The sequence below is a fragment of the Oncorhynchus keta genome, chromosome 8 (genome assembly GCF_023373465.1).
Source record: "Oncorhynchus keta strain PuntledgeMale-10-30-2019 chromosome 8, Oket_V2, whole genome shotgun sequence".
Taxonomy (NCBI): Eukaryota; Metazoa; Chordata; class Actinopteri; order Salmoniformes; family Salmonidae; genus Oncorhynchus; species Oncorhynchus keta.
The window spans coordinates 10045187-10058083 of NC_068428.1; the positions used below are offsets into that span (position 1 = coordinate 10045187).

General features: G+C 38.4%; 1 protein-coding gene across 12 annotated transcripts in view; it reads right to left on the reverse strand.

Annotated features, from left to right (window-relative positions):
• Positions 1-310: 310 nt before the first annotated feature.
• adgrl2a (adhesion G protein-coupled receptor L2a) overlaps positions 311-12897 on the reverse strand; it is a 187851-nt gene continuing 175264 nt past the window's right edge. For 5 of the 12 annotated variants that reach the window (XM_052523432.1, XM_035774596.2, XM_052523436.1 and 2 more), the window contains 5 exons: positions 9756-9884; positions 8883-8979; positions 7064-7192; positions 5863-5880; positions 311-2889 (listed from right to left, as the gene is read on the reverse strand). In XM_052523432.1, the coding sequence (XP_052379392.1) occupies positions 2069-2889; positions 5863-5880; positions 7064-7192; positions 8883-8979; positions 9756-9884 (1194 nt within the window). In that variant the 3' untranslated portion in view covers positions 311-2068. Of the gene's footprint in view, positions 2890-4347; positions 4458-5862; positions 5881-7063; positions 7193-8882; positions 8980-9755; positions 9885-12897 lie in introns of all 12 variants that reach the window. The other 7 variants (XM_052523438.1, XM_052523435.1, XM_052523433.1 and 4 more) reach the window with 3 other exon arrangements.

Genomic DNA, 12897 nt, shown 5'->3' on the forward strand with positions numbered 1-12897 from the left:
GTCATCCTGCTCTAACCAGTGGCTTATTTACACTATTAGAATGTGTCATAAATTAGCAATACCTGAGGCATTAACCAAGGACTGACTTTTGTCCTCAGCGGGAGTGGGCATTAATTGGTGCAAATATGTGTCATAAATAAGACATATTTACTGTGATTACTGTATTTCTCCAAACCGCCTCCAACTATAACAGCGACCCTTGTAAAGCATCAGACTCATTTCCACTTACATATTATTAGTTACAGAATTGCATCACCTAGATTTTAATGGTGTCTGGTGAAGTGCTCAATAATATACTAATCGGACAATGTTATGAACCGGTGTAATTTTCGAACTTTTATTGGAGTGTTACAACCACACAGAGGAACATTTACAATGTAATTTTCCTACCTGAGTTTCTCATAATTGAATCACATGGAAAGATTTGGCTTATCAACACATAAGGTGAAATGAGCTTGACTAATAGGCAAAGTCTTTGATAGAAAACAAAAGCAAAGCAATCCCTCTGAAAATATATCACTGATAACCTTCCAAGGTGCTTGGGATGTACTCATGACTTGAGTCAAAAGTGTATTTTGTCCATAGCAAAATAATCAAGCCTAAAACTTCTCCAATGGTACAAAAACACAAAACATTAATAAAACTGTCATTTTACAAAAAAATCTCACATTTATTTATTTGTTAAACAAGTGTTGAACTTTACATTTGTCTTTATTGATGGGCCCCTTAATATCATGTTTACATAAAAAGAAGGACTATGTATACCAGTGCTGGAAAATATTACATTTTCCAATGTATAATCTTTTGAAAATATTTCAATAAATAAATGTCCATACCCAGGCAGAAGAAATACATGTATAATGAATAAAAATGTTATGGTAAATGTTTTATCTCGAGTGGATGTTCGTCTTGAGTGGCCCATTTCTATGTCATGATTGTTTATCCAATTAGATTATTTAAATCAAATTCACCCCCCAGAAAATGGTATTGCATGACTTTCATAGGGCACTGTTGTATTCCCACTTTACTAAAATAACGACCTTTTAGCAATATAAAATCATATAAATTTCAAATGGACAACATACTGTATATGAATTCAGTATGGAAAAACACTTCACAAGTGGAAAAAATTAGTATGCATTAACCTTGTTCTTTGTAGACTTATTTTGTTTTCATCTGCTTTTTTTGTTCAAACATACGATAATGAATGATGTGTAAGAACTATAAACACATTTTATAACATATGTGCAACTTTTACACAATATTCTCTTCAAATGTTACATTTTCAATTAAAAGGTTTCTTTATATTTACGGGTTTCCATGAATTTTATTTTACACTAGCAAAATATATATTAATTTTGCCATTTCCCTTGACAACAGCTCAATCGAGAAAATATAAGGCCTGGGGCTTGATTGCTAGTGGTTAATCCAACCTTCACGGTGATGGGGACAACTCTAGGATCCAGGACCTTATATTCCTAATTAATAGTCTGATCAGGAACACCATCAAACAAATAAGTCCTTATCCTGGTCCGAGAGCTTCATTTTGTATGTAATACGAAACAGGCTTGACAAGGATGGTGGGAGTGTATGTACAACCTTTGGCCAGAAAAAACTGCTGAACTGGATTGGCCGATAACATTTTTTAAATAGTTTTTTTATATCCTTTTTTAAAATGCAACAGCAGCAGAATAATTAAATACAGAAATGGCATGTGTCTTAAATTGAACTCTGCATTTTATATACAGTCTGTTTAAAACTCCACTCCAGCGATCGGGGTAATGTCGCACTGCCATCGCGGTGCACTTAAGTCTGTTGGTTTGTGAGGAGGATGGGGTGTGGCGAGTCTGGGGGGAGAGGAGTGACTGAGTGTGTGTGTGTGTGTGTGTGTGTGTGTGTGTGTGTGTGTGTGTGTGTGTGTGTGTGTGTGTGTGTGTGTGTGTGTGCGTGCATGTTGGGGGCTCTAAGGCTCTTTGAAAAAAACTTCCCCGGCATCTCTCAGAGTACAGTACTGTTTGTCCTCGAGGATGTCGGGACTGCGGACAGGGGACGATGATTTAAATATATTTTAAAGGCTTGTCACTAACTGCATCTGTCCTTCCCGTACATCTCCTTCAGGGATGCAGCCCTCTTTAGTAATAGGGATGATGTAGCCGTCACTGTTTCCTCTACTTATCTGGTAGTACGCTTGGAGCTGGTGTCCTGCTCCTAAGTTAGGCATGCTCTTGTAGTAAACGTCCTCGTTCTCGCTCCTCTTAGAGGGGCTCGAGAGGTCCTCCAGCTCCTCCGCATCAGGGCTGCTCTCGGGGTATGGAGAGTCCCTTAGGGTGGGCATACTAGTGTACAAAGAGTCTCTGTTTGGGGACTGTAGGCTGTCCCCGTGCTCGTTGGTCGTGAGCTGGCTGACGTAGCTCTCCAAGCCCCCCTCAGTGGTCTTCACTCTCTTCTGCGGCTGGTACAGAAGTGAGTGAGTCCGCTGGGGGATGAGCGGGGCCTCCAGCTCCCGGTGGTGCAGCTCTATGCCCAGGCCCACCGGTGTGTTGATATTGTGGCCGTGCACCAAAGATGAGGTGTCAGCCACGATGACGTCATCTTCGCTGCTGCTCCCGCCCACCACGTGCACCTTCTTGGACGATGGAGGAAGAGGAGCCCCCCGCTCCACATGGTGGTTGTGGCTCTTGTTGCAAGCCCGGAGGTTATTGTGCACCAGCTCCGATATTAGCATTTTTTCAAAGGCTGCGTCATCCAGGCTGAGTCCACAGTCCACCACCTGCACACTGTTGCCGTAATCCCCGTTGCGAAGCGAGTAGCTATTGTTAAAGTTACCATTTAGCGGTAGAGTATCCATTGCACTGGTGTCCCTGGGATGGTTCAGTGTGTGTGAGTGTCCTGGAATGAGAAAACATATGAGGGGATTTAAATTAGTCACAACCATTCTTCTGAAAGCAATATGAAAAAAATGAGAAAAGTGGTTTAATGCTGTTCAGGACGCTGGAGATAATTTGGCACAAGACTACGATTCAGCTGTACCATGTTACTAATTAGACAATCTGTAAGGAGAATGTGTATGTATGCATATACACAATAATAATAAATAAGAACAATAATTTTACATTCTCAGTTATGGGGTAATTTGGAAAATGTTTGTATATCATGAACTAATACTTTCTCTAAAAGCCTTTCCAATTCACTAAAATATTCTGCCTTTGACTCTCTAGTAACAAAGGGACAGAAGTGATCCCAAACAACATTAAAAAACGTAAAGAAATCATGAAGATCACAACACACATGTCAGAGGTAAATGTACAGGGCCCGGTTTCCCAAAAGCATCTTAAGGCTACGTTCATCATTAAAACCTTTGTATGAGCATAGGTAAATCTCTGAGCTGTTTCCCAAAACCATCGTCACTAAAGATGATCTTGAAAACGTTTGGTATTTAACGACTGCTTCAGACCACTTGTAGAATAGCTAAGTACATCGTTAGATTGTTTTCCCCCCTTCCGTGTCACTTTATACACAGAAGGTCTCAGCTAAACACAAAATCAAGATGTTTATCTGTCTTTCTGTGACCGCTGAATGCTTCAGAACGACGTGACAGTGACGACAAATACAAAGTTGCCCATTTCTTTGGCTAACAAGCAAATGATATAAAGACGCTTCAAATGAAAACTGAGAACTGTATTAAAAGATAAATACAGTATAGGCTACATAGATCTATATATTTGAATGACATTTAAATACATTTTCATGTTAATTCAATTGAGTTTTATTTAGCTATTTGTACGATACTGTCTGTAATTTTTGCCTCAATATATTTCATGATGTGTAACGTGCGCAATGATGTGAAAAATCTTGATTTAGTGCATTATTATAGGGTAAGCATTAGAATAAGCCACCTCAATATTTACAGTCATAGGTGATAATATCTCTCTAGGAACTGATCCCTCGTCAGTATTGTGGAATAATTCTAATGTTAAGGTATGTTTTGAAAGGGAGGAACGCTGATCTGAGAGCAGTGCTTCCTTTTTTTTCTCTCGATCTTTTCAGTTTCGACAAATGCCTCAACGATGCACTTAGCGAACATTCTCTCTGCGTGGTGTTTTGGGAAATGCATGTTACATTTTCGTCCGTTGTAGGAAAGATGCATCGTTAAAACACTCGTAAGCCTAAGTTCCATCACTATCAGAAAACCGGGCCTTGGTATGTAGCCACAAATGGGCAAGCTACGACATAGACAAGAAGTTGTCTAGCAACTCTTTGTTGGAGGTGACAGGGAAAAATAATGGGAAAATATGAATGTATACAGAAAGGAGAGTCATGGTCAACACGGACAGCCATCTTTCTCACTTCAGGGCCCACAAGCACCATCCGACATCACGACAGACAGCAGGTGGAGAGACTCACTTTGGACAACTCACATCATGTTTGTCTGTTCAGGCTATCTGGCCTAAGAGTAGCTGATGTACAAAAGAAAGTAAAATGATTTATTGTAACATGAAGAATCACTGAAAGGAAAAAAATTAAAACATAGCAACTTAGTTAGAGCAAGGGTTCAGCAAATTTGATTAACAAGCAATCAAAGCTTTTTTTAAAGATTAAATGCCACCAATTTTTATTTAAATTGTTTTAATAATTGTAATTTATTTTGGCTGTATTTGTTTAATTGAGTGGTGTCTGAGTTGTGTTTTTTTTGTATTTTCTCTCAGGCAAGGTCAGAGTTAGCCGGCAGCCCTGCGGTTCACATCAGTCAAAATGACAGTCCCCAGTGTACGCCCGGTCTCTACAAGAACAGACCAAGAAAAACACAGCTGGGAAGGTCAGATGCAGTCATGTTATGAATTTCTGTATGCACAGGGCCATGGAAATCAGGCGGCGATAGAATAAATATTAGTGGGGTGTGATTGGAGAGAGAGGTTGTGTATCTGCCGTGGCTAACACGGCTTTGGCACAGAAAGAAATTGCGAAAAACATTTCTATAAATTCCTGCCGCAGATAGAAGAGAGAGATTAAGAGGAATGGGTATTTTATGGTGACATGCTGTTGTTCAGATAAGGGGATAGACCATTTTTGCAGACCAGTGGAGGCTGCTGAGGGGAGGACGGCTTATAATAATGGCTGGAACGGAGCAAATGGAATGGCATCAAACCATGTATTTGATGTATTTGATACCATTCCACCCCAGCCATTACCACGAGCCCGTCCTCCCCAATTAAGGTGCCACCAACCTCCTGTGTTCCAGACACACCGACATGTAAAACAGACATCACAGAGTTTAGCGGAGATGAGAGGAGAGAAATGACAAGAAAGGAAAGAGTGAAAGAAGACAACAAAAAAAAAGGATTACAGCTGCTACCATGACGTTTGTACATTTTGTTTATGCCTCACTAGGAGAACAATTTTCCCCACACAGGTGATGTCTGGAGAATAGGGGAGAGATGTGAGGGGAATGTAACTGGACACAGAATGCTGAGTGCCACAGGGAACGACATTCACGTAGGAAGCCTCTCTTCTCTCAATTCACCCAGGAAATATTCTTTGCCACCCCAGTAACAAAGCTACAGTTGATGTCTGCAGATCACAAACTACTTATACACATCCAAGAGAAAGAAGAAGAGTATCTGAGGTATAACAAAACCATTATTTCTCAGCTGTCTTAGATAGCTGTTGGATCCCAAAGGAATGCAATATTGGAAAGTAGTATTTTCCTATTGGTGGAATATAATTTGGTTGGTATAGTTTGTGAACCACTTGCCCACTGAGTAAATGCCAATGACCATTGATGTACCAGGGAGTTGTTGTTTTTAATAAGCATGCTTAAATAAATTTACATTTGATAGGCAAAGTTAAGTTTTACTCCCATACTTGTCTCTCTGTAGGTCACTAGAGGGAAGCGTAAGGAGAAAGCAAAAAAACATGACAAAATATACAATGTAATTAAAAATGTATTTTTTAAAAATTGCATTGCATTGCATTGTAACATAATAATCCCTGCACACAAATTGAAATACTGGACTAACACGTAATATCTCATGATCATTTTGCTAAATGAACTGTTTGTTTATCAAACAGTGTCTAGTGACAGTTGTCAGAACTAGTATCTGTTTATACCTGAAAAACATATCATTGATCAAAATCAAATGTTGATCTAAATCATGGTGTGTCACATTCATGAATACACAAATATTCAAGTACAAACTGAATATTTCAGCTTGCCTGTATTGTAACGTATACGGTGTAAGGGGTAAGTTCACTCCAAAACACAAAATAAATAAATAGCAGAAAATCATTTTTTAAAAGCTTAAGGAAAAAGCATAAATCGATAACGAAAACCTTTTTTTTTTTAACTTAAATTGTCATGTTAAATTGTAATTTTAAAAAATGTAAAAATCATTGCATTGTACCATAATAATCCCTACACACAATTTGAAATACTGGACGGACACATTTTAAATATCATGATCATTTAGGTAAATTAACTGTTTGCTTATCAAACAGCATCCAATGATGATTGTCAGGATTGGTATCTGTTGTGTTCTTTGCGTCACATTCATGAATACACAAATATTCAAGCACAAACTGAATATTTCAGCTTGCCCGTATTGCAACATATATACGGTTTTAGGGGTAGGTTCACCCACAAAACACTAAATAAATAAATCACAAATCATCAATCTCAATAATCCTGCAATTTCAGAGTACAGTTTGAAAGGCTATGACAATGTTCATACTGTCTTTTCATGGCAGTACATGGCAGTACACTGAATCACTTTATCTCATTCAAGAGAAACTTTAAAAGATCTAAATGTGAAACTGCACACCAGAGGTCTCTTAATAAATCACAAACCAAGTCATACACACGGTGCTTTCTTACAACACCGATTTCAGCAACCGATGTCTGTTACCCATTTGGGGATCCTGCTGAGATCCAGATTGGAAGTTGATACTCGATAATGTTCTGATCTTGATAAGGCCACAATAACTCATAAAAAAACTAGTCAAAGTATAAAAAATGAAGAGAGAAGAAGAAGTTAACTGTACGTCAAGAAGTGTTAAGTAAGCACACCTGGAGAGTTAAACACTGGAGCCCTGGGAGCGTTACATACGACTGTTTCAGCCAGTAAGGTGTTATAAGGGTTGTTAGTGCCTTGTGGTCGAAGAAGAGGGTTTGTTAGAAGATAATTGCCCGTCATTCCTGGAGGCGGTAAGACAGAAGAAGACAGATCAGTTTTTGGCATTGGTACAATGAGTGCTTTTTGGGGTGATTTATGGAACAAAATGTCAAGTACATCTAAAACTGGGCTATTATTTTCAGAGTAAATATTGAATTTTGGAATTTTTTTGGGAGGACAGGATATTAATATTATCTCTAGATGTCACTTGAGCAAAGTGTACAGGCATTTTGTGGAAGCAAGGATTAGGATACAGAGGGGATATAGAACATCTAAACAGTCACTACCACAAAAGGCACTTTTGTTCACCTCATTCTAATTCTACTACAATCTGCTATGTAAATGAGAAGCAATGTAACAACAGAACAAAATTATAAAGTCAGCCTTTTTGTGTTTTTGTTATTTGACAAGAAAGGTAACTGGTGAAAAAACTATCCTCTCATTTAGCCTTCTATTGCTGTGGATATTAATGAATTGTTAAAAATGCATTATCAGGTATTTTCTGCATGGCAACGCTTTTTTTGTCCATTGCTCCTGCTAGGCCACAGTTTTAAGTTGAAGTCCTATGATGCAATTGCTTGAAACGTGTACACAACAAATGACCACACCCTTGTATTCTTAGTAAAATATCACACTAACACTAACTTCACCTGGATGCCAATACTTTACAATGTCAGATCTTTTCTTCAAATACTCAATTCACCCCGATTATAATGTTATAATGGATTTCTTGCATCACGTTTAAAAATCGAGACATTTCTAGTCACATTTTTATAAGCTGTGTACTAGAGAACCCCATCACTCTTGTAGGGTATTCTCTGAGGATGTTATAATGACAAGGAGTGGTTTCTGAAGAGCGGGCCATCCTCAGGACAGTGTACTCAAGTGTAACTAGGGTAGTACACTGGAGCATGATAGATAAATATAACCTTAACATCTAATATACAGCTTATCGGGACAGAAAAAGATTGACAAGATGAAATTCAAACTACTGTTCGTAACATTTTACCTCAAGGAAATTGAAGTGTGAAAAATAATAAGGAGGAGTTTGGGAGGGGGAAGTCAGACTACCTCATGCTAACCTCTTTCCTTGCATACTTGGAAAGCCATTTTAGAGCCATGCCGAGCCGTAAAGGCTGAACAACACACTAAGCACTCAGGGTCACCCAGAGTTGAACATCTTCTCATCATCATACTTGTGCTCTGGCTAAATAATAAATGACAAGGTTGTTTTCCTCCCTCCTGAATCCTTGAAATAGCAGAGGTCCCCTTACATACCGACCAAAAAATGTGCCCCTGCGTGTCAAGCAAACATAGGTTTAAAAATAAAAACAAAACTTTATTTAGAGTTTGTTGGCATTTCCTTCTTCTTCTTCCTCTTCTTTTTTTAATGGACTGAGCCACGTGAACTTTGGACTTAGGACAAACAGTACAGTGGCTGCCCCAATTCGTGTTCGACATTACTGCCCAAAATGACAGCACAAAGTATTTGAGGAAGGATTTCTGTAATCCTCAGTTGGCAGAACAGAACAGGGAGACTATCCTTGCTATCCCTTTTAGCACAGTGCCGCAAATCTTATCAAGCCCAAACCATTCACTACAATTTCTCAGGATGTTAGCCCCTCTGTATGAAATCATTGGTACTTGAAAATGTATTTTATGTCTCGATGATGGTGAATGGTGTGTGAAGAAGAGATGAGGTGTGTGACTGACCTTGGTTAAGGGTGGAGGTGCTGTTGATGTCACCTGAGATAAAGGAGGACTCAGATTGCTTTCTTACGGTGTCATTCCACATTCTCCTGATACGGCTCTGTCAGATTAATAAGGGACAGTTATTAGGACTTAAAGAAGCCTGTTCACTGTTGAGATCAACTTTCATTATGTTTGCTGTATGTAGCGTTCCTGCATCGGCGAACCGACCCTTCACACAAAGTGCAACAAGTGCAACGTCTGGCCTCCACACATTATATTAACTCAGGCTTTGAGTGACTACTTTTATACTTCCTGTCAAAAGTAGTGGATGTAATAGGCGGGTGCTCCATAAGTTTAATGAGCCATTAAGAGGGGAATGTCTTGTGACGGTTTGTCTTTCTATTGCCACTGTGACAGTGGTTAGAGCATTGTCTGCTATCAAAACATTTATTAAAAAAAGTGGTTCAATAGCAAAGGAACAACAAAGGAATTAACATAAAATGGTATTTGCATTCTTGTTTTTCAAAGGGTAAAAGTGACTGCAATGCTCTCAAATAGCACAAATAGTTCCATGCACAGTGGCGTTAGTGAGAAAAGAGATAAAGCGAGTGCTAAGGGGTAGAGTGGATAAAGGTGCACATGCAATACAGTAGATACTGCGTGAAACAGTTAGCTTAATTTAAAGTATACATGTCACTGTTTAACTACGGTCTGTGTTTCTGGTACAATTACATTGGCCAGCAGTCTTGAAAAATATAACGTTTACTGATGGATTCAATGGATTCAGAAGTCATTGGAGACTCTCCTAGTTAACTATTATAGGTGATACTTTGCGGTAAACTGGGTTTATGCCAATCTACCCTGACATAAAGATCAGAATCCCTGGTATAGTACCTGTGTGCCCGAGGAGTAGCGTGCACTTGTCCTTGTGGTGGAGGTCTTTGTTGAGCTGTGTGAGCTCTCAGTTGGTAAGCCACCACAGCAATATGTGTGGCGGAAACATTTGATGTACTCTTTACGGACCTGTGGAAGCAAAAAGAAGGGGGCGCTAAGTCAGTGGCTATGTTTATTTGGTGTGTACCTTTTGTTTGTGCTTACAGTGCTTTCAGAAAGTTTTCACGCCCCTTTACTTTTTCCATATTTTGCTTTGTTACAGCCTGAATTTAAAATATATTAAATTGAGATTTTGTGTCACTAGCCTACACACAATACCCCATGATGTCAAAGTGGAATTATGATTTATAAATTCATAAAAATAAAAAAAAGTGTTCAACCCCTTTTGTTATGGAAAGCCTGAATAAGTTCAGGAGTAAACATTTGCTTAAAAAGTGACATAATAAGTTGCTTGAACTCACTCTGTGTGCAATAATAGTGCTTAACATTATTTTAAATGACTGCCACATGTCTGTACCCCACATACAGATAATTGTAAGGTCACTCAGTCAAGCAGTGAATTTCAAAGAGATTCAACCACAAAGACCAGGGATATTTTTTAATGCCTCGCAAAGAAGGGCACCTAATGTTAGATGGGTAAAACATGTAAAAATCAGATATAGAAAATGCCTTTGAGTATGGTGAAGTTATTAATTACGCTTGGATTGGTGTATCAACACACTCAGTCACTAGGGTCCAAACACATTAAGCCACTTACTTTACATATAAAACAAAGATAAAACAGTACAACATACAACATTATTACACCAATACATATCTACAATACCATCATACAACAATATTACAATGTACGTGTGTGTAGAGTGCGTGTGCTTTAGGTTGTTTGCGTATGGGTGTCTGTACTTTTGTTTGTGTCTCTTCACAGTCCACGCTGTTCCATAAGGTGTACTTTACCTGTTTTTCAAAATCTGATTCTACTTCTTGCATCAGTTACCTGATGTAAAATTATGGACAGACTTCTCCCCATCTTAGCTTCTGTTGTATTAATATGTTTTGACCATGACAGTTTACAATCCAGGGGTACTCCAAGAGCTTATTCATCTCAACTTGCTTAATTTACACATTATTCATTCCAAGATGTAGTTGAGGTTTAGGGTTTAGTGAATGATTTTCCCCAAATACAATGCTTTTAGTTTTGAAATATTTAGAACTTATTCCTTGCCACCCATTCTGAAACTAACTGCAGCTATTTGTTAAGTATTGCAGTCATTTCAGTTGCTGTAGTAGCTGATGTGTATAGTGTTTAGTCATCTGCATACATAGACACACTGGCTTTACTCAAAGCCCATGGCATGTCATTAGTAAAGTAGAAAGGGGCCTAAACGGCTGCCCTGAGGAATTCCTGATTCTACCTGGATTATGTTGGAGAGGCTTCCATTAAAGAACACCTTCTGTGTTCTGTTAGACAGGTAAATCTTTATAGACAATATGGCAGGGGGTGTAAAGCCACAACACATATTTTTTTCCAGCAGCAGACTATGATTGATAATGTCAAAAGCCGCACTAAAGTCTAACATAACAGCCTCCACAATCTGTTTATAATCAATTTCCCTCAGCCAAGTCATTTGTGCTGTGCTTGTTGAATGTACTTCCCTATAAGCGTGCTGAAAGTATGTGGTCAATTTGTTTACTGTAAATAGGCATTGTATCTGGTCAAACACATTTCTTTCCAAAAGCTTACTAAGGGTTGGTAACAGTCTAATTGGTCATGTAATGGCTGTGATAGGAGAAAACTGAGGATGGATCAGCAACATTGTAGTTTCTCCACAATACTAACCTAATTCACAGAGTGAAAAGAAGGAAGTCTGTACAGAATAAACATGTTCCAAAACATTTATCCTGTTTACAATAAGACACTAAAGTAAAACTGCAAAAAATCTGGCAACTTCATGTCCTTAATTCAAAGCGTTATGCTTGGGGAAAATCCAACACAACACATCACTGAGTAACACTCTTCATATTTTCAAGCATGGTGGTGGCTGCATCATGTTATGGGTATGCTTGTCATCGGCAAGGACTAGGGAGTTTTTACTGGATAAAAAAATAACAGAATAGTACTAAGCATAGGAAAAATCCCAGAGGAAAACCTGGTTCAGTCTGCTTTCCAACAGACACTGGGAGACAAATTCACCTTTCAGCAGAACAATAACCTATAACACAAGGCCAAATATACACTGGAGTTAATAACCAAGATGCCATTGAATGTTCCTGAGTGGTCTAGTTACAGTTTTGACTTAATCTTTTACTGCAGTGGGCTAAATCATGGTCACACCGAGTGTTTCTTGGTAAGTCTGAAGCAAATCTAGTTTGAAACAAATTTATACACCTCACACACATGGTTATGGGTTTTTAAAAAAGAAGACACCTGTACCATGCCAGATATAGAGTTGAAATGTATTCTATGTTGATTTTGCATCCCAGAAATACACTTTAAATAGATCACAGAAGACTGAAATATAACACAACTGTTTGCCATAGAAACACCGGATTTTCAGCGTTTAAAAATATATGTTTAGTAATTATGAAAAATATTAATAACATTCAACCCATGAGGCCACTCGGTCATTTGACTGCAGGAAAGGGCTATATTGGTTTGAAAATCTATGGAAAGACTTGAAAATGGCTGTCTAGCAATGATCAACAACCTGCTTGACAGAGCTTGAATAATTTTTTAAAGAATGATGTGTAAATATTGCACAATCCAGGTGTGCATTGCTCTTAGCGACTTACCCAGAAAGACTCACAGCTGTAATCGCTGCCCAAGGTGATTGTAACATGTATTAACTTAAGGGTGTGAATACTTATCTAAATGAGATATTTCTGTATTAAATGTTCAATAAATGTGCAAACATATCTAAAAACATTGCGGTATTGTGTGTAGATTTGTGGGTAAAAAATCTATTTAATACATTTTTAATTCAGGCTGTAACACAACCACATGTGGAATAAGTCAAGCGGTATGAATACCTTCTGAAAGCACTGTAAACCTAGTCCCGAAAGCCCTTGGAATATACTGTACCATTCGAAAGCCTGAGGAAGTTTTTGTCAGCTAAAAGATGCTGGATGATATATCCAAGCCATT